Source organism: Perognathus longimembris, chromosome 10 (assembly GCF_023159225.1).
Source record: "Perognathus longimembris pacificus isolate PPM17 chromosome 10, ASM2315922v1, whole genome shotgun sequence".
NCBI lineage: Eukaryota > Metazoa > Chordata > Mammalia > Rodentia > Heteromyidae > Perognathus > Perognathus longimembris.
The window spans coordinates 57,414,073-57,436,777 of record NC_063170.1 but is presented as its reverse complement, the minus strand read 5'-3'; the positions used below and the strand labels follow the sequence as shown (position 1 = coordinate 57,436,777).

The following is a 22,705-nucleotide window of genomic DNA, read 5'->3' as shown; positions in this document are numbered from 1 at the left end:
TTGGCTTTGAACCATAGTCCTCAGATCTCAGCCTCCTAAATAGCTAGGATTACAGGCGTGAGCCACCAGCACTGGGCAAATGGATAAGCAATATTTATCTTTTTTTTTTTTTTTTACTTGAACTCAGGGCCTTGTTTTTCTTGCTTAATTTTTTTTCACTTAAAGCTGGCATTTTGCCACTTGAGCCACAGCCCCATGTCTGGCTTTTTTACTCTTTAATTGAAGGCGTGTCTCTTGGATTTTTCTACCAAGGTGGTTTTATAAACCAAGATCCTCACATCTCAGCCTCTTGAGTGGCTAAGATTATAGGCATGAGCCACAGGTCCCCAGCCTGCCCTCCCTTTTTTTTTAACTTTCACAAAGACCACACCTTTCTCTTGACAACTGGGTGTTTTACCATTTTGTAATTACAGAACGGCTTAACCTTTTGCAAGGTACATTTTAGTTCACGTGGTATCATTTGAGAGATACTTTATGTTTATTAGAAACACCTTTTCCAGTTTTCTTCTACTGCAGGGAGTTCTATAGAAAGGTGTTGTGATACTAGTATTCCAATCTAGTGACCATTTAACAGCCACTAGTGATAATGAGGAGGACATTATAGGAATGTGCAGAGGTACATAATGAATTGTAAAGAAGGCTGTGTAAAAACACAGCTAAAATGAACACAATCCTAATGATTGGCTCATAAAAGAGATCCGTGCAGAAAACACTACAAACTTCAAAGGATTGTCTTTTGACTTGGTTGTCCAATTTGAGAGTGGTTTTTAGCCCGAGCACTAGCTTCTAAGTGACTGCAGTATGTCGCTGAGTCCGAGGTACTGTGGTTACTTTTTAGTTCTCATTCCCTTGGCGACCAGCTTGGATGACATTTTAGGTAACACTGCCTGATGTGACCATGTTGTGTTTCTTTTAGTGATGAAAATGCCAGGAAAGATTTGAAGACACTGCCAGCCTTTCCTACCAAAACCCTTCAGGAGCATCCCTCACTTGCTTACTGGTAAGCCAAGAGAAACCCTGGCCGACCTATCATTACAGGCCCCATTAATTCCATTCATTTCCTATGTGTGCTCATAGGAGAGGAAAAGAGCAACCTATGTACCGCTGGTGCTGTAGGGGAACCTTGATTCTTGCACTGAGAGGGTCTTACCAAAGTCCACTGCATGAACATGATGATTGAGCACGTCTTGAGTCATTTGCAGAATCCCTGTGTGTGTGTGGCCCTTAAAATGTACAACATGTCTAAACAGTGTGCATATGGACCATCCCTACGTGCTGCTGCCTTAGTCTTATGGAGCCAAGTATTAAGGAAATAGAGACCTCTTTGGTCAGAGCTTCCTTTACTGAGTTGTTCTAGTTGTTTGCATTTTGGTGAATACATGGTACTCATTTTCCATCTTCCCCCCAATTCCTTCTTGGTGGTTCTAGAGGTTAAACTTGGGGCATCTAGCTTGCTAGGCAGGCACTCTACCATTTGAACCATACTCCTGGACCCATATTCCCTTTCCATAAAATCTCCTTGGTTTCAGCCTGTGAGTCCTTCCTTTCTACTGAAAAAATTACAGAATAAAAATGATAAAAATACTCCACTTTGATAGCTTTCATATGAAAAGTGGATTGTACTTTCTGAATATGTAATGAAGTAGAATCTTCTAAATAAATTATTTGTTAAATGTGAGTTTCTTAAAAAAAAAAAATCTGATAACTACCCATACCAGTGGCTCTCACTTATAATCCTAGCTACTCAGGAGGCTGAGATCTGAAGATTGCAGTTCGAAGCCAGTCTGGATGGAAAAGTCTATGCGACATTTATCTCCAATTAACCAGCAGAAAGGAAAAAGTGGAGCTGTGGCTCAAGAGGTAGAATGTCAGCCTTGTTGAAAAAACTAGATAAGAGCCAGGCACCAGTGGCTCTCATCTATAATCCTAGCTACTCAGGAGGCTGAGATCTGAGGATCACAGTTCAAAGCCAGCCCAGGCAAGAAAGCCTGAGAGACTTATCTCCAAAATTACTCAGAAAAAGATAGAACTGGTGCTGTGGCTCAGGTAGTAGAGCACTAACCCTGAACACAAAGAGGCTCAGGGACAATGCCCAGGCCCCGAGTTCAAGTCCCAAGACAGACAAAAACAAAACAAAACAAAAAAAACCTAGACAAGAGTATGAGGAGCTAAGTTGAGCCCCCAGTAACACACACACACACACACACACACACACACACACACACACACATTTCTGGTCATAGGGAAAGAAATACATAGCCTTCTAAAGTTTCATATAAAAAAACAACACTCAAAGTTAAAGATCCTAGTGGAAACCTGGTACCGGTGGCTCATACCTGTAATCCTAGCTACATGGGAGGCTGAGGTCTGAGGATTGTGGTTCAAAGCCAGCCCAGACAGAATAGTCCACATGAGGTTCTTATATCCAATTAACCACCCCAAACCTGGAAGTGGCACTGTGGCTCAAAGTGGTAGAGTGCTAGCCTTGAACACAAAGAGGCTCAGGGACAGTGCCCAGGCCTTGAGTTCAAGCCCTACGACCAACGACGACAACAAAAAGATCCTAATGGATTTGATCACATGGTAGGGCATGGGAATCTATGTGATATGGAAACGACATGGCTTCCAGCCATGTTGCTGAAGGCTTGCCCTCTCAAGCTTCCAGTCAGGGCCTGAGAAGCTGGAAATAGAATCTGGTCTCAGAAAATCATGTCACTTTGCCCCCCACCCCCCAACAACAACAAAAAACATGCATCACCTTTGCTAAAATCGTGTGTCATCTTACGTCTAACATCTCTGCTTTACAGCGAGGACAGAGTGATTGAGCATTATTTGAAAATTAAAGGTTTGACACGGGGTCAAGCTGTGGTGCAGTAAGTATCTTCCTTCCTTCTTGCTTTGATAGAATTTTAGTATTTCTGTTTAAAGAAGTCGTTGAAATTATTTTTGTTGAGTAGTTGTTTGTGAACCTAGATTGTTTCTGGTTAGGAATGTCTTAACACAAAGAAGAAAAATGTATTGGGTTATCACATATTTGGGGGTCCCTAATTCAGATGCCTGCCAGGCACCAGAAAAACAGAGAAAGGTAGCCAAATGTTGGAGAGGATGGGGGAATGGTGAGGGCTTGGGTGAACCAGAGAACTTCCTGCTAGGCTGAAGCAAGAGGGCTTAGCTTCAGAGTTCAGGCATCATCGTGCTGGGCTATGTGACACTCTGGGAAGTCAGTTTGTAAGTCTACTTTGAGCTGGGTGCACAGTCTGTTGGTGTTAGAATAACACAGGTCATCTTTCCTCATACTTACACTTCTTGGCCATGACCTCATTTTTAGTATAGCAAACCTTCTTTGAGCCTGAAGGCAGAAGGCAGAAGTCAGCAGTGTTAAAGTTGAATCCTGATGTTTTCACGGTGTACCCGTTCTCTGAGCTGGAGGTAGAGAGGAGGGATATGGAGAGGAAGGGCAGTACCTTTGTAAGATCTTAGTTTGGCTACTCAGGACATCACAGAGTATCTTTGCTTAACTTCTCTTATCATTGTGATGTGGCTGCAAATAAGAGACTTGGTAACTTGGTCGTTAAGACTCCATTCAGCCTATGAAGTCTTAAGTTACTTTTCCTGGCTAGTACAGTTTAATTGCCATATGATCTTGGCATATTTACTTATATGTATATACATGTAAGGCATTTACTTTAAAAATTACTAAGTTACTAGTTACAGTATACTAAGAAATTAATCTTTAGAATGTCTTTTTTTTGTGCCAGTCCTGGGGCTTGAACTCAGGGCCTGGGCACTGTCCCTGAGCTTCTTTTGCTCAAGGCTAGCACTGGACCAATGGAGCCACAGAACCACTTCCGGTTTTTTCTGTTTATGTGGTACTGAGGAATCAAACCCAGGTCTTCATTCATGCTAGGCAAGCACTCTACCACTAAGCCACATTCCCAGCCTTAGGATGTCATTTTTAAAGGCCTAGAGCCAGGTTCACATTTCTAATCCTAGCTGCTCAGAGAGGCTAGATCTGGAGGTCTGCAGTACTCCACCTTCAATTAATAGTAAAATGTCAGACTGGAGACATGGCTCAAGTGATAGATAGCCAGCTAAGCAAGTAAGGCAAGCAAGAATAAGACCCTGAGTTCAAACCTCAGTCCTGCAAAGAGAGAGGGAGGGGGGAAGGGAAGGAGGGAGGGAGAGAGGGAAGGAAGGAAGGAAGGAAGGAAGGAAGGAAGGAAGGAAGGAAGGAAGGAAGGAAGGAAGGAAGGAAGGCTTTTAAACAGGAACCTCACTTTCTTGAGGGTAGAGTCCATTACAAAGTCTCAAAGGTAAGTTAAAACTAGCCAGTGATGCCAATATTGCCAGAAGTGTTTATTTGGGGGAGAGGGGACTATTATATTTAAGTCAGATTTGCAACCATAAAATTTCATTCTTGTAAAGTATATCTTCTAAGAATTATACAAGCTCAACCACAATCAATGCATGGAAAAGCTTTATTTATTTGTTTGTTTATACTTCTTATGAACATGACCCAGTAGTTGACTTATAGCTTGTATCATTATGTGCTTACTTTAAAAAATTGCAATTTCAGTTTCTAAAACAGTCATGGAAATCTTCACATGCAGAAAACAACATTATCTATAACTTTTTTGAAACTGAGGTTCTGCTAGAAACTAACATTTCCATGAGGTATAAATTCTATTACCACCTATAATGATTTATTCTATTTAGACTTGAGTCAAAGACATTAATCTTGGCTAAGATGTAGAAAGTCAAAACAAAGTACATTTTCTTCAATCACTGTTCCCAAAAGAGTTCATTTGACTATTATAATGAGATTATGATGTATATATGTATACATTTTTCTTAGGTATATGAAAATAGTTGAAGCTCTGCCAACTTACGGAGTCCATTATTATGCAGTAAAGGTAAGTAGAATTTATATTACAAAGCTTTCATAATGCCTGTTGATACGTTATGAAAATGACTAAGCAATACTAATTTTGTAAAACCACATGTATCCATATGCATGCATGTTCAAACTTTTATCTTAGAAATTGCTGCATTTCCTATAGGATTGACAGTCTTCGTTTATTTGTGTGTGTGTGTGTGTGTGTGTGTGTGTGTGTGTGTGTGTGTGTGTGTGTGTGATGGTCCTGGGGCATGAACTCAGGGCTGGGTACCATTGCAGTTTCCCTCAAAGTACTCTACCACATGAGCCACAGCTCTACTTCTGGCTTTTTAGTGCTTAATTAGAGAAAAAAGTGTCATGGACTTTCCCTGCCTGGGCTGTTTTCAAATGAGATCCTCCCACCTCAGCCTCCTGAATAGCTAGGATGACAGGCCTGAGTCCCTGGTGCCTGGGACTTCTTTCTTTCTAATGAACACAACATACAAATTAATTTCTTTAAACTTATGTATTTCTAAAAACATGATCTTTGGGAAAAAAACATTGTTCATCTTGTTATTTTTAACAAATTATAAAGCATATTATTTTTTGCAAAACACTTGCTACCTATAGATGCTCAGGATGCTATAAGATACTCAGGTCATTCCTTCTTATTTTTTTCTTCCTTTGTTGGTGCTGGGGGTTGAACCTAGGTGCTCGCGCCTGCTAAGTATCTGCTATCCCACGGAGCCAGCCCACCAGCCCTATGAAATTCTCTTTTAGTACACTTACCTTGCTGATTTTTGCTTTGACGGTTGTTCACACCTCCAGTGTTACTAGGTTTTCACCTGATGGTTTGTCTGTATGGAATTCATGCAATATGTTTGATAGTTTGCATAGTATCTTCAGAGTTTAAAAGTAAAAAGAGATTGACTAAGAAATATTGTTACGGTAAGAGATTAAAGTATAGCTTAAGTCAGGAGTCTTGTCTGAAAGATTAGTTTTGTTATATTGATCCATTCTTGAGTGACTTTGTGTGTGTGTGTGTGTATGTGTGTGTGTGTGTATGTGTGTGTGAGAGAGAGAGAGAAGGAAGGAGGGAGGGAGAGAGAGAGAGTTGTTATTGGGGCTTGAACTCAGGGCCTTTTGAGGCTTTTCCACTTATATCTGACACTGTATCGCTTGAGCCAGACCTCCTTTCCTGCTTTTTGCTGATCAGCTGGAGATTAGAGTCCAGGCTGACTCCAAACCTTGATCATCAGATCTCAGCCTTCTGAGTAACAAGGATTATTGGTATAAGCCTCTAGCTCTTGGCTTGAGTGACTTTCTTTTTTTTTTTTCTGGTACCAGGGCTTAAACTTTGGGCCTGGGTGCTATCCCTGAGCTTCTTTAGCTCAAGGCCAGTGCTCTACCACTTGAGCCATAGCACCATTTCTGACTCTCTTGAGTAGTTTTTATTGGAGATAATAGTCTCATGGACTTTCCTGCCCTGACTGGCTTTGAACCACTATCCTCAGATCTCAGCCTCCTGAGTAGCTAGGATTATAGGTATGAGTCACTGGCACCCGGCTTTGAGTGACTTTTGATGTTACAACAATGTTAACATTTTTACAATTGAAGATGCTGAAAAATTAGATCATAAATACTTGCATAGTGAAGGCATCCTGTACTAAAACTACATATAATTTAATTTCTACTGATCTCCATTTGCATGAATGCATATTTTGAAGCACACATTTTCCTTTCATTCTATCAGTACGTTCTTCCCTCTGACAAGAACTAGAATATAGATTTATGTTCCCTTTCTCATCTTTACCACAAAATGAGTATTTACAAATCCTGGTGTTCAGTTACGCACTTATACAAAAAGGTTTTGGGATGTTCCTGTGTCCATTGTTAATTGTGTTGTAAACATCAGTACTTGGAACTACTTTTCTGGTTGTTGTAATTCTGTGGGAACTTCTCCAACCTTTATAACTAATCGAGAGAACAAGAGGGTTTTTTGTTATCCATTAATGGATAACAAATGAATAACAATAATGGATAACTAGCTTCCTAGTGGGTTCATTCCCTGTTGAATTACTTAGATTTTGCTCAGTCCAACTATTTAATCAACACAGGAATACTTCATTCTTTTGGATGGTGTAAACAATATTGGTCCTTTGACCTATACATATCATTTGAAGAAACCAAAGAACATTTGAACAACAAGTTTCTTAAGTAGTGTTTGGTTTACCAAGACAACTTGGCTTGGACCTGTTACTACTTGTGAAGAGAGGAGACCGGTGACTACTGCTGGCTCTCTTAGAAGGCTGAACAGTTAGGTCTTTGTTCTTTCTCACCATTTTCCATCTTCTAGGACAAACAAGGACTTCCCTGGTGGCTTGGAATCAGCTATAAAGGGATCAGCCAGTATGATGTACAGGATAAAGTGAAGCCTCGGAAAGTAAGTGTGACTCATTTTATCAACTTGAACTGATGGAGAGTTGGCAGTGTCCCTGTCAGGAGGACATTGAGGTGTCAGTCCTGGGCAAACTGCTTTGCTTAGAGAAGCCATAGGTCTGGAAAGGCAAGTGAACTGTGAAGTGTTTTTTACAACTCATTTGTGCACTATCTGCATGATTCTCTTCATTTCTGCCAAGGTAATGACCTAGAGTCTGCACTGAGGTTTAGTTACCAGGATACAGACTGGAGCTCATAAGCACCTACACGTATGTTTCTGTTTTAAGTGAACATGAGCAGAAAGTTGCCATGTGTTTCATAGATTTTACATTTGCATATGTATGTACATGAATACATATTTACACACATTTGCAGGAGTGGGTGGTCAAATGAATATATTTTAAATCCAGAATTTGGGGTGCTAATTACCTCTGAATACTGTGATTATAAGTCATCTTCATGCTTTAATTTATCCTACTTTTTACTTACCTTTTTGTTGTGTGTGATGGCCCTGAGGTTCAATCTCAAGGCCTTGTGTTTTGGTTGGTATTCTACTACTTGAGCCACTCCTGCAGAGCACTTTGATGGTTATTTCAGAGATAGAGTCTAGCAAAGTCTTCTGCCTGAGCTGGCCTTCAACCTCAGTCCTCTAGATCTCAGCCTCCTGAGTAGGTTAGATTGTTGACATGGGCCACTAGTGCCTGGCTCTATTTTTCCCTTATTGTTGGCCCACAGTTTTCTAAGATAAACATGCTTGCTTTTTGTAAGGAAAGCTGAAAAACGCAATACATATGAAAGGGTAAGGGTCATAGTCTTTGAGATTTGATTTTCCAGAATATTAATTGCTACTTAAGATTTGGTTATGAAGCTGCCTCTCTTAGCTGAAAGCATAAACATCCGGTAGACTTTTTGCCTATATGAGAATTGATGAGTGCATATAGATCATCATTCAACTGCTGTTGGCCCTTTTAGAATCACTGCAGTGACAGAAAAGATCAGCTCATGATGTCTGATTGGTTGTGCCACCATCATAGGCAGCTAGCTGCTGGCGTGAAGCAATGCCTCTATCAGCAGATCCCGGTCAGCCTACGTGCGTTATCTCCCTCTAGCATCACAGCCTTAAATCTTCCTCTCATGTCCATCTGTCTCATGTTCTTCTTTTCATAAAGCAGCCATCCCCGAGTCATTCCACAGCACTCTGCAGCTTGTCCAGGTCCTTGTGCAGAATCCGCACGTGCTCATAGTCTTCCTTGAGTTATGAAAACATGCCTCCTCTCCCTGTCACCATTTCAGAGCTGTGACAAGAGTAGCCTTGGGCTTCCCACAATCTCCTTCCAAGATCTCCTGTACCAGACTAGCTGGACATTGAGGCTCCTTACTAGAAATTATTAATTACAACAAGAAAGCACTATTCAATGATCGATCCCCATAGATAAAGAAAGGGGACATCAAGAAAGCACAGATGTAGTCATAGGATTGCCATTTTGTTTCTGCAAGCCAGATCAATTGAATGTTTAGGAGGTTTAATGTTAAGCAGGTGTGGGCACTATACCTCGGTGCATAATCTAGGTCACACCTGTGATCCTAACGACTCAGGATTGTGTTTATGATATATATATTTTCTAATAGTACAGGAGATTGTACTCAGGGGCTTGTACTTACTGAACAAGCACTCTACCACTTGAGCCACACCCTAATCCAGCGAGGACTGTGGCTTAAAATCAGACAGAACAAGAAAGTCAGTAAGACACTTATCTCCAATTAATCAGCAAAAAGCCACACGTGGGATGTGGCTCAAGTAGTAGAACATCAGCCTTGAGTGAAACAGCTAAGAGAGACCTCACTAGCCCTAAGTTCAAGCCCAGTACCAGCACTAATTAATTAGTTCATTAAAAGAACACATGTATAATTTAGATCAACTTGTAAGTAACTTCTCAACTAACATGGTTGATAAGATGGAGATTCCTTCAGAATGTAAATGCCTCAAAGATAAAGCAGATTTTTTCCCCCCTAAAGAATGGTGAGTCAGAATCTGCACAGTAAATATTAACTTAATTTCCTCTTCTGTGCTTGTGACTCACAGCCTCTCTTTACATTCACAGCTTCATAAAAATTGGTAAATATTGCTTGACACTGATCATAATCAGGTTGGCTTATTCATTTCAAAGTCTAGACAAGAATCAGAAGCCACTTCCGGGTTTTGTTTTTTTTCATTTACAGTTTTCCTATTTCATTTTCAAGACATGCCACACACTTCTAAAGGAAAAAGCAAAACACATCCTGTGTTTTTATGCTGTCTCTTTTTCGATTATTTTAGGATGTGCTTACCCTGTACCATCTTTTGCTTCCTGCTTTCTTCTTCTGTTAAAATCTGACAATGGATTTTGCTTCCATATACTTAATATTTCCTATACCCTAATATTAAATTTGAGTTCATTGAGAGGAGTGAGGAGTGTTCTGTAAGTCCCTCTCCTGGTCCAGCTTAAGCCAATACACGCATGCATAATTTAAACATTCTGAAATATTGATACCTGTGAAATAAAGGTTGTAAGGGACACCGTGAAATGCTCAGCCTATTAGAATGTGCTTTAACAGCAAGCTAGGACAAAGATGTACAAAGAGTCAAAAAGACTGAGCCCAAGAGGCTGTTTTAAAAAGAGGTTGTTTCAAGACACTGCAGCAGAAGCCCGCCAGCCTTTCTGGATAAGTGTCTGTTAATTATTGCCTGTGAGTGCTGTCCACTGTGTTTGTTTTACCTCCCAGTGCACTCAGCAAGTACTCTTCATGGAGTTTAGCTTTAGAGCCTTCTTTTTATTTTTTTTTGCCAGTCCAGGAGGCCAATGGCTTGTTTTCCTTCCGTGTAGTACAATAAATATTGCAGGGCAAGAGTTTAGGGGACATCCCAGACCTCCATCCTATTGTCTGCCCGCTGTGTGACCTTGAGTGTGTTGTTTGGTCTTTCTTGCAAATTGGTTTTCTCACAGTGGTACTGCCACTTGCTACAAAAGGTGGCTGGAAGAACTAAGTGGAGTTCTGTTTAGTACCATCCCAACCCACAGTCACCACTGGATCACTTGTTGTCAGTCATTGTTTGGTAATGGAAGAGGCAGAGGATCAGAGTGGATGGGAAATATACTTGGGTCACTGGCTAGAAAGGGACCCATAATGGCTGCATATTCAAAGTACTGGTGGAATAGGAAGTTAATCTTAGGTTATTGTAAGACCTTCTCTTCCCAATTAACCATAAGGCCCCCAAGTGAGATATATATGAAGAGAAAAATATTTAATCTCTGTGACACATCACAAAATTCAGAGTATTAACATGTCGGCCTGTCAGCACTTTTATTGTTCAATTCTCCCTTTCTCTATAAAATGTATATCACAAACACTTATAGATGGTGAAAAGGAACCAGAAAGAACTCGACTGGATTATAAATGGTAGGGCATTTAAATTTTACAATGGCTGAAGATTTTACTGTAAGAAAAACAGAAAAAAAAAAACAACCAACGTAAGGTTCTTCAACATTTGTATTGCTCAAAGTGTTTGCAGAACAAACGTCTGTTCTTCAGAAAGGAGTCGCCGAGTGGAGTATAAGTATTTGTGGTGACTAATTTCTACCCCTCTGGCAAGAATTTTGCCTGGGAAAACCAGAGCAAGTCAGCTGGCAGAGATGGAGAATAAAATGGCATGCTAGTCATGGTGTCATCACTAGACTATCCTAGGATGAAATGCCTTTCAAGATTGGCATCTTTGTGCATTATGCATGCCAAGAAAGGCTGATGATGAACTTCTTCACTGAAGGTGGGAAAATGTTCTAAGCCTTCATTTAAAAAATGGTTGGGATTCCCTAAAACCTAGATGACTCAGGGACAAGCATTAAAGCTTTCCTGTTCTCTTGTCATAAAAGTAGAGGGCTTGTTTTATTTAAAGACTGTGAGTTTGGTTTTTTGGTTTGGTCTTCCTTTCTTTCTTTTCTTTTTTATTTATTTCTTTTTCTGTAAGCACAAACATGTTGATTATTTCAGCCTTTCTTTTCTCTTCCCACCACCAATTTCACACCAAGAATCTTGATCAGACGCTACTTCTAATACTGCCTAAACTCTAAAGGAAATTAACTGTGGGAAAGAGGAGAACATGTACTGTCTCACCACACTTTCTTCATGAAGACAAAATGGTATGGGAGACAAAGATGGGATTACAAGATGTCATCCAGGGACCTGTCCATCCTGTTCATAAAGGGTATAATTAAGCTCCAGCCACACCAATAATCAATCTGATTGTTGCTAAAACCTGCAGAGCCTGTGGAAGCAGAACTCCAACTGTACCGCATGGATTTGAAATCAGAGCCAGTTCTACATTCTCCCTGGCCAGTGGCTGACCCTAGAGGACACCTATCTTATCTATAGGCCTATATTTTCTCATGTATCACATTTAGATCATTCTTCCATTCTCTGCCTCTCAGACCCAATGAAGTAGGGAAAGTTTTCACTGAGCTCAAATGTTTTGCTCCACTCCATATGTATAGTGGTATTTTCTCCTTCTGTAGTTCATCACAACTAGAATTTTAGGAATTGTAGTATTGTAAGTTAGAATTCTAATTGAGGAACTTCCCTGAATTTGACTGGATATTGCTGAAAAAGGTAGGAAGAGCCATTTTCTCATTCATACAGTTACCATGACTCACTGGAAGGGCGACGAGGAAATATTGACCATAGTTGGGTGGCTAGGGCTGAAGAGAGTTTAAGGTGTCATAGTGCCAAAAGGAAATATCAAAATAGACCTGCAAGGGGGAAGGGAGAAAATTCATTCCTTTCACTTTATATTTATTTCTTTTGAAGTCTTTTAGGGTAGTAGTCAATAAGGAACATGCAAGCCAAGAGATGAAAACATGATTAAAAATTCGGAATTGCTTCTGATGGAAACAGGATGGGAAGGCTAAGTAATGGGGAGAGGGAAGGGGCACTTGTGTGTGCAGGGGAAGTCTTCCTTGAGAAAGGCTACATTTAAGCTGAGAACCGAAAGGTGAGATGCTTATCAAGTTGGTGGCTTGTTCTAGTCAGAGCCGAGGGTGTGTTGCCCGGAAGGAGGTAAGCTGGTTTTAAAACTGAGAAGAGCCTGCTATAGCGACAGCTTCCAGAGTGAGAGCATTTCCCCCCATAGTAATGACAGATGCTCTTAGCAGAGGAGGAAATGGCACGCAGGCAGAACCATCAGATGTCATTTGTCATCTGGTTACTTGATGTATCAAGGCACTTAACAAGGACCAAATTGTTGACCCATGAAGAAAAATGAAAGATAGCTCTTAAATAAAACTGACCAGTCTGAATGCAGAGCAAAGTAATTAGCAACTATGACAAGTCCTTCTATGAAGAGCCCTACACAGTAATGATTTCTTTCCTATACACTTGTGACCAGTGATCAACAGGCCTGGGATTTTTTTTTTTTTTTTTTGGAAGGGGGTAAAGAAGAAGAGGAAGCAGAGTTTGAAGGATGTCAAATTTATCTAGCTTAAACAATTTTTCTAGGGCTGGGAATATGGCCTAGTGGTAAAGTGCTCGCCTCGTATATATGAAGCCCTGGGTTCAATTCCTCAGCACCACATATATAGAAAAAAAAACGGAAGTGGCGCCATGGCTCAAGTGGAAGAGTGCTAGCCTTGAGCAAAAAGAAGACAGGGACAGTGCTCAGGCCCTGAGTTCAAGCCTCAGGACTGGCAAAAAAAAAACAAAATCTAATAACACAGCATAATAATATACTAGACGATGTTTTTTGTTTTTTAAGAAGAACACTTATTGAGCCTTGCTCTTGAGGGTCCCTGAACTAGTTTCCTTTATCTCTTTTTTAGGGGGGGGGGGAATAAAACCTGCTATAGTCTTTGCCATCAAGAACCTGGTGCTTTATCTGGAAAGAAGGAATATATTTAGACACAGGGGTTTTCTTGGAAGGACTTAATAAACAAAGGGAATACTACCTAAAAGACAGGGACATTACCATAACTATCCCCCACCCCCACCCCCGCCCAAACATCATGCAGATAGTTATGGGCAGCAGGCCTGCCCTGACTGCCTCAAATGCACACAGTGAGCGCTCTTATGCAAGTTTTAACAGGAAGTCATTAGCTCAGCTCTGGGAGGATAGACATTTGGCCACAGGGGAAAACTTGGGTGAGAAGACATCCTTTACACGTCAGCTTTTATATTACGCATTTTCCAACACCCAGAACTGTGTCTTCGAAACCTGTTTGCAAGCACCCCTGATGTAGTTTATTCCTTACATTGAAAAATGTGATGTTTTATGCCTATCAGGTGATGAAATCACATCTGAAGACAATTGCCATTCCCCAAGCGTGTGATGAACAATTGTAGTTCAGTATACCTGATACTTCTGATCCGTTGTTGTCAGTTCCTCTAGCAGGTGGCTTCTGTACTTCGGAAGTTACCTGAATAATCATTGGCCGCTAAGGAGATTATCTAATCTAGAGAAATAGAACTCCAAAGTCCATTGCTTTTGAGCAAAAAGTTTATCATCTGCATCAATGCATTGCACCAACCAAAGCCTAGAGATACCACCACCACACACAGTGCTGTGTGGCTCAAGACTTGTTGATCTTCACAACATTGGTGTTTTCTCTGTGGGTCTGTCCTGCACACTGTAGGATGTCCCAGCAGCATCCTGGAGCATATGGATGGTATAAAACCATCATGAAGCTGGACACCAGTGCCTTACGCCTGCCTGTAATCCTAGCAAGTCAGGAGGCTGAGATCCCAAGACCGAGGTTTGAAGCCAGCCCAAGCAGGAAAGTCCATGAGACTCTTATCTCCACTTAACCACCTAAAAAGCTGGAAGTGGAGCCATGGCTTAAGGAGTAGAGCACCAGCCTTGAGAAAAAAGCTCAGAGACAGTGCCCAGGCTCTGAGTTTAAGCCCCAGGACACACACACACACACACACACACACACACACACACTCTCTCTCTCTCTCTCTCTCTCTCTCTCACACACACAAAAACTGCTTTCAATTCCAAGTATCATAAAAAATAAATACATATATATGCACTTTACATATATATGTTTTATATATAAAAAATTCCCATATATATGTCTTATAGTATGTTCAGCAAATGTAACCTTTTAACATGCAAAAAGGTAGGCCAGTCCTCTGTCACACTGTTTTGATTCAGGTACTGGCAGATCACCTAAGTGAGTCATTGTTTGATGTACTTTAGCTGGGACTCTCCTGATTTAGTCATTTCCAGGTGGATTTGCAGTTAAATGATTAACCTATAAAACAAGTGCAACTAAAAAGCCAAGCTCCTGTGACTGTAACATCTTTACTATTCTGTTTGTGTATGTTTTGTTTTTTGTTAGTCATCTTGGAGATGAAGGGGCCTGAGTGCTGTCCCTGAGCTCTTTTGGTCAAGGCTAGTGGTCTATCAGTGACAGACACAGCAACACTTCCAGTTTTCTGGTGGGTCATTGGAGATGAGTCTCACAGACTTTCCTGCCTGGGCTGGCTTTGAACCACCTTCCTCAGATCTCAGCCTCCTGAGTAACTAGGATTACAGCCATGAGCCACCAGCGCCAGTTGTCTTTACTGTTCTTGCTTAGTGGTTAACTTGGGTAACTTGTACTTTCAATCTGGCACGAGTTCATCTGGATCTTTTCTGTCCAAAGCTTTCCCTGGATCTTTCATGACCCCCCAAGTGGTTCCCTTGCCCTGGGGGCAGGTACCAGATGCTTGGCATTCTCCTACCTGTTCAGGCCCATTCCTTTTGCCTAGCTACTCCAGACAGGTGGGGGCTTGCTTGGGTGCATCTGCCATGGAACAATGCCTGTGCCCCACCCTCTCTCCTCGCCTGTGACCTCCAGGGTACAGGGCAGTGAACAGATTTCCTACCTACAGAGTTTATCATGAAACCACCCTCGAAATCAACAGAGCCTGAAACTCAGAATTGGAGTTCTGAGTGACACAGCTATATCAACAGGTTAACTCAAGTTTCCGCTAGTGGAAAGACAGATGTGGGGTTCAGATATCTGTTTCTAGGTTTCTTTCTGCTGTTAAGTTCTCAACCGGAAAAAATTGGAGACATAGATGGAGAGTCCTTCATAGCAATACATGTAGCTTTACTACTTAGTAAGTATGTATTCTGAGCCAGGCTCTGGGTTAAACACTGTATAGTCTGGCTGAACATTTCTGACTATCTTGGCATGCAGGTATTGTTAGTCCATTTTACAGAAGATGAGGCTCAGGGAGTTAAGCAACTGCCCAAATAGCACAACCAGATCCAATCCTAGGCAATCTGATATCCTTGGCCAATGTGTGTGTGTGTGTGTGTGTGTGTGTGTGTGTGTGTGTGTGTGTCTGTGTACATATATATGTGTATATATATATATGATTGAATATATATTCTCTTCCCAGTGTAAGTTTTTTATTATTTCTGTAAATAGTATTTGTGTTGTCTCTCTTCCTTTTTCTATTTTGATTGCTTATGTACTTTTTTTTTTCTTTGCCAATCCTGGGCCTTGGACTCGGGGCCTGAGCACTGTCCCTGGCTTCTCTTTTGCTCAAGGCTAGCACTCTGCCACTTGAACCACAGCTCCACTTCTGGCCTTTTCTATATATGTGGTGCTGAGAAATCCAACCCAGGGCTTCATGTATGCTAGGCAAGCACTCTACCACTAGGCCATATTCCCAGCCCCTGCTTATTTACTTTTACCATACCAAAGCAATCCACGATTGTGGTCTTCTGTTACTTTCTGTGTCCTTCTCAACTGATGGCTTCAGATGAGTGTAGAGAAGAAATAAATCTGGGAGAGCGAATTCATAGTCTTAGTTTCATCCTAAAACAATTCCCCTTTGCCCTTAGCATCATATTCTAAAACCAACAGATCCTCAAAGTCAAAGCTTTTGGCAAGTCCACATAAAAATAAATAAATACTAATGAGTGATTGGTTCTGTGCAGTGTAATGATCATTTTAGCAAACATTTTGGTTTCATACTCAACTTGGTAATTGTGATACAAATATGCTTTTTATTTTGTGGTTTTTAAATTATCTGTAAGTATTGTACAAAGGGGTTTCAACTCAACATGTCAATCTATGAGTACAGTGTACTTTAATCAATGCCATCCTCTTCCAAAATATGCTTTTTTTTTTTTAAATCCTCAAGAATAGGAATTAAGGTTGGGGCAATCCAGGCTAGTATGTAGGCTTAAACTCAAGGCCCAGGTGCTATCCTTTAGCTTTTCCTCTTTATGCTAGTGCTGTACTACTTGAACCATACCTGGACTTCTAGATTTTTTTGGTATTCAGTTGGTGATAAGAGCCAGACTTCTGCCTGGGCTGGTTTTGAACCACGATACTAAATCTTAGCTTCATTGAGTAGCTAGGATTATAAGTATGTATCACCAGTATCAGGCTTATTTTTTTTTTTTTGCATTACTAGAAAAGTTACAAGAGTGTTTGTGTGTACACACATGAATATATACTAATAGTGACCTATAAGATGCCGTGCCCTACGTAACTGTTCTCCAACTAATAGAAAATGTAGAAAATGGAAAACATACTTTGAACACAATCTTTCCCTTCAAATGCTGAATGTTTTCCTTGAAGCCTCCTTCATCTTTCAGCTGACTTAGGGTTTGCATTACTTTATGTGGTGATAAACTCCTTCTCTAGAGTAAGTTTCCCCAAAGTTGGTTTGGCCTGGTTAGCTAAATATCTATTTTACATTCTCCAGAGGAGTCTAACCTCATCACCTCCTAAGTAGGACTTTGGGTCACAGACAGGGAGTGTGTTTGTCCTCCACGTGGGCTGTCGGCTGAGTGTGGAGGAGTGCTTTAGCACCAGTATTTACTACCGACAAGTGATAAGGGGGGCAGGGAGGGGTGGCTCTCAGGGATCAAGTTTCAAGCAGAACCCTGGCTTTTCTGTGTGTGGGAATGGCCGGGGTAGGGAAAACACAGCTGAGCTGCATTCTTGCTCTTCCTGTAGAACCTGTTCATGTGCCGGGTGAGCAGACCTAGGCATGAAAAAAAAACCTCTTCCTAAAACAGCCTGCAGTGAGATTGGTGCCTGCCTGGACTTCAAGGGGCTCACTGCCCAGGAAGTATCACCCTGGTCCGGGCCACAGAAGTCTCTTCTGGGGAGAAGGAGCCAGCCCTGGGCCGTCCTCTCCCGATGGGAGGTCGCAGTGTGGGAGGTGTGGCTGGGCAGACTTGCTGATGTCACGGGCGGACCAGTCGTGGGAGGCATGGTTTGTGAAATGATGTTACACCTAGTCTTATGAAACTCAGTTGAGAAGGCACCAGAGCTGCCGTCGGAAGGTTGGGGTGGGGGGGGGGGGGGAGTTGTAGACAAGAAATGACAGCCTCCGGTCTCCGGACACTGAAGGACATGGGTACGTAGATGTAAACTTTTCCTCCCTCCTCCTTGGACCTGGGTCAGGGTTGTGGTTCCTGACAGCCCTGTGCTCCGATCAGAAAGGACCCCGAGTCCTTGAGGCTGTGGCTGACTCCCCTGCCGGGGACCCAGGGCTGCGCTTGGGTGGAAACTTTAAGCTGGTTCTGTTGATGTCTGTGAGGCTCGCACGCTCGTGCAGGCTCCACTCCTGTCTTAGGAGAGTGGTTCTGTGGAGAGTGCATCGCGGAGACGTGAACTGCTTGTTCGCGAGGCCACTGAACATGTTCATGTGATCATTCCTTGACCATCACCGGAACGTGCAGCTCGCCATGCCCGCACGCCCCTCGTGAAGCCCACGGGGAAACCTCGAGGAGGAGTAGGCTGCTACCTGAGCTTAGCTTAGATCTCATGCAAGGGGGGGGGGGGGGGATGGCATGAGCCTAGAAGAGACAGGCAGGCACCCTCGGCTCTGCAAATTCCTTTCTTTTCTTTTCTTTTTTTTTTTAACCAAATTGTTTACTTTTCAAGTGCACATTTTTGATAAAGTTTGCTTTTGGCAAGCTGGCACATCACACTCAACCCAGCACCACAAAGTCAGCAAAGGACGTGGAGACTTGAAGTGGGGTTGGGGGAGGGGGTCCTCTTCACAAACTGGGAACCCTCCCTCCATCCACCCCCAGTTCCCGTGACATTTAGGGAAATTCTGCTAGGTGAGAAACGACCAGTCTGAGAGCCATCTGCCTGGGGGTGGGGAGAGGGGCGGGCGGGGGGGGGGGGTGGAGGGAAGAGGGCTGGCTTCTCTTTTACTTTCACTTCGAATTCCTCTGAAATTTAATCTGTGATCTTCAAGTCATTCTGATCTTAAAGATACCCCATCCAGTATCTTTCCATTCACATAGGAGGTCAACATGTGTAAGAAGGTTTAGGCTTACTGGAATCTGTGCCGGTTTCCTATTGTTTGGTTGAGTCAGAGGAAAATTATTATGTGTGTTCCCATGCTTGATTTTATTGTTCAAGGAAGACTTTTCAGGTGAAGCTGAGTAGGTACAATTTGCTGTCAGAGGGAGGAATAAAATGGTTTCAGGTTGTGGTTGATTTGGGCTTTTTTCTTTTTTTTTAAGTTGATGAATCTTAATGTTATCAGCCTACATTCCTGCGAACTTAAAATCATTTTGATATTAAGCTGATTTCGGGACTCTGTAAAAAATTAGAGTAATTAATAGCTGTGTGACTTTTCTGTTCTCCTCCTCCTCCTCCTCCTCCTCCTCTTCCTCCTCCTCCTCCTCCTCCTCCTCCTCTTCCTCCTCCTCCTCCTCCTCCTCTTCTTCTTCTTCCTCTTCTTCTGTTTTTAGTTATTTCAATGGAAGCAGTTGGAAAATCTGTATTTCCGTGAGAAAAAATTTGCCGTTGAAGTTCATGATCCACGAAGGTAAGAATCAGAAGTGTTTTGCCTGGTCTCAGGCTCTCTGTGAATAACACTATTGTGGATATTTGTGTGTGGGTTTTTGTATGAATGTATGCTTTGGTTTTTCTTGAGGCTATTCGTAAGAGTAGAATTGTGGGGTGATAGGATAACTGTTTTTAACCTTCATGGGAGATAGACATTTTCCAAAGCACTGAGCCACTTTGCATCCCTATCAGTAGTGTAGGGGTTTCCAGTTTCTCCATATCCTCACTACCACTTGCTGTGCGTGCACGTGTGTGCTTGCACGTGTGCAGTAAAGACATCCTTGTAGTGTGAAATGGTTATCCCCTGGTTTAAATCGATCTGCATTTCCCTCCGATTAATGAGGATCAGAGCCTCTCTTCATAAGTTTATTGGTCCCTGTGTAGAATTTAAGAGAAATACTCTCAAATCCTTTGATCATTCTTAATTGAATCCTTAAAAGAAAAAAAAAGTAACAGTTGTCAAGTTATCAGCATAAATGAAAATCAGGATGCAGGGTCCCTAAGCTCTTAAGATAAAATTTATGGATGGTTTAGAGGTCAGAGAGATGGGAGGAAACAGCTGCCCAAAGGAAAACTGAGGAGATAAGCCAAATTCCTACAGGGAACATTAACACCCCTCCCCCGCCCTTGCACACACAATGCCACAGCTCTCCTCCGAGCACCTCCTTCTCTCCCCCTCCTCTCTCCTCTCTGTCTTCCTCCCAGTTACCTTTCTGCATTACATGTGATGTGCAAACAATACTCTAGCCTAAGATATTTCCAGCTGATATCATTATATTAATCTCCTAATGTTATATTCATCTCTGAGGTAGATTTTGTCTACCTAGATCAGACAAGCTCTTTCTTCAACTGAGGCAGGCCCTAGAGCCCTCAGTCATAGTGGTCGTCTTTAAACCATCCACTTATCCTTCACCTCTTGTGGTGGTCCCACATCTCTTAACTAAAGGATTTTGTGGGGCCTCTCATTTGACTGATGCCTATTTCACTTTTGAGTGTTGTGCATTTGTGATTTTGAAAATATGCTTAGATTGCCTAGATTCTGAGTAGTTTTGTCATGGGGCAGGAGTGGGGGGGGGGGAGGGGATCAGGAACTGGCCAGCCTCCTAGTGACCAGCAGAGACAATGAAGAGGAAGGAGCTCTTGACAGCATTGTTCCTTGGGTTTACATTGCATGGTGCTAGCCCACAGCAATCGATTCAACTGCTTTCCTGTGTCTTCCAGGATTTCGGTTTCTCGGAGGACCTTTGGGCAAAGCGGCCTGTATGTGCAAACGTGGTATGCGAACTCTTCTCTGATCAAGTCCATCTGGGTGATGGCTATTAGTCAGCATCAGTTCTACCTAGACCGGAAGCAGAGCAAAGTAAGTAACTAAAGGCATTTGCATAGGGGAACAGACCACCAATAGCTACAGTCTTGTAGCTATTTAGGAGATGAACTTTCTCAGCAAATATGCAAGCCCATGCATTTTGTCCTTTGAAGTATTTTTGGGTTTTGTTTTTAGCTATACTTCCCATTATTTTAGCTTCCTTCATACATTGAAGAGACATGCAATAGATATAGCTGATTTAAGTTTTAACACTGGCTTGCATATGTGTGTACATTGGTGGTGGTGTTGGTGACATTGAACTCTATGACTGAATCAAGCCATGACAGAAAATTATTTGTGGTGACCAAAACATTTCAGATGCAAAGCTTAAGGCTTTTTTTCCCCTCTAGTGTCAGCTTAATAATTATTTTGAATTATCTTTTATGTTTATGTTTCCACACTATAGTAACTTAATATTTGGATTCCAGTAAAATATGTTTCATTTTGCTGATTCCCTATGCTCCATAGGCAAAAATTCCTTCTGCCAGAAGTTTAGATGACATTGCAATGGATTTGACAGAGACAGGAACACAAAGGGTCTCCAAACTGATGACACTGGAAGCAAAAAGCCAGTTTATCATGGCAAGCAACGGCAGCTTAATATCTTCAGGTAAATCCTCAAAACTGAAAAGGGCAAGAGATCTTTGGTGTTGTGGGGTAGTTTGTTGTTGTTGTTGTTGTTTGTTTTATTCTTTGTGCTGCTGGTCCTGGGTCTTGAACTCAGGGCGTTAGCTTTTTAGACTCAAGGCTGGTGCCCTACCACTTGAGCCACAATACTAGTGCTGGCTTTTTGGTGATTAATTGGAGATAAGACATTTCACATTTTTCAGTCTGAGCAGGCTTTGAACCACAGTCCCTAGATTGTGCCTCCTGAGTAGCTCTGATTATAATCATAAGCCACCTAGCAACCCATTTGGGCACTTTGTGCTTTTCTGGTTTTTCATTTGTCCCCCAACCCATCTTTTTTCTGTCCTAAATCATCTTCAAAATTGTCTTTGGCCCCACTGCTTGGGGAACAAAGGAGTCTTTAGGAAGCTACTATATGCCGCAACTCTGAATACAAGATGCATTGTGTTCATAATCTGCTTTTAAATTTTTTTTTCATTGTGAAGGTAATGTACAGAGGGGTTACAGTTACATAAATCAAGCATTGAGTACATTTCTTTTTTAACAATGTCACCTCTTCCAAATGCTTTGTTAAATGGCAACTCTTTTGTACACCTACTAAAAGACAATAATTAAAATAACAAAAAAAAATGAAGTTAGATCACAAATGGAGAAATGTATATATAAGTAACATAAAATGCAAATATACTGAATACTAAGAGCGCCTTTAAAGAACATTTTTCTCCCCATCATTCTATCAACTTGTTCCAATGTTCAGTTTTATTTTGTTCTCATTATGTCATTTTTGATAGGATAATCATCCAATATTCCATAATATAAAATGCTATACATAATTAAACATAATTACAAGTGCCCACCCCATAAAACCATAATCACTGTGCCCTGCCCTCAGCAGAGACTGTTGAGTGTCTGTCTTCGCAGTACTGGGGTTGGTGTTTAGCCTGTCAATTTACTAAATGATTTGTCCCTCGCCATCCCATTGTTAGTGAGCATTTTCTGAAGCTGCCCAGAACATTCCTTTGCTTACCTTTCAAAGGAATAGTTGACAACTATCTCAAGGTACATCTTCTCCCCTTCTAAAAAAAGAAAAAGAAAAGAAAGAAAGAAAAGAAATGATTCCTTGGGTGTGTCTGAAACATGAAGCATTCTGTCATCATTTCCAAAATGACCCAAGTCATTTAGCACATTTTCCTTACCAGGTTCTGTCTGATGCCCGGAGCCTGAGAAAATGTTCTCCAGTTTCCTTTTATTATGTTCAGAAACAAGGTGAAAAGAAAGAAACTAGCTTTTCATAGCAGGTTGGCTGGGCAGGCCTTTGTCCTCCTACAAGGAAGGAAGCCAGCTGATGTGACACACCCCCCCCCGCCCTTCCCCCCATCCAGGGTCTCAAGACTCAGAAGCCAGTGAGGAGCAAAAGCGGGAAAAAATCCTGGAACTCAAAAGGAAGGAGAAGCTGTTGCAAGAAAAACTCCTGAAGAAAGTGGAAGAGCTGAAGAAGATCTGCTTGCGCGAGGCCGTGAGTGTCCTCGGCTTTGGGCTCTTCCCCTG

General features: G+C 41.8%; 1 protein-coding gene across 1 annotated transcript in view; it reads left to right on the top strand.

Annotated features, from left to right (window-relative positions):
- Frmd4b (FERM domain containing 4B) overlaps nucleotides 1-22,705 on the top strand; it is a 146,115-nt gene that overhangs the window by 102,722 nt on the left and 20,688 nt on the right. The window contains 8 exon segments of the mRNA XM_048356136.1: nucleotides 917-1,000; nucleotides 2,808-2,873; nucleotides 4,856-4,913; nucleotides 7,233-7,319; nucleotides 19,068-19,144; nucleotides 20,386-20,524; nucleotides 20,999-21,140; nucleotides 22,540-22,673. Of these exon segments, the coding sequence (XP_048212093.1) occupies nucleotides 917-1,000; nucleotides 2,808-2,873; nucleotides 4,856-4,913; nucleotides 7,233-7,319; nucleotides 19,068-19,144; nucleotides 20,386-20,524; nucleotides 20,999-21,140; nucleotides 22,540-22,673 (787 nt within the window).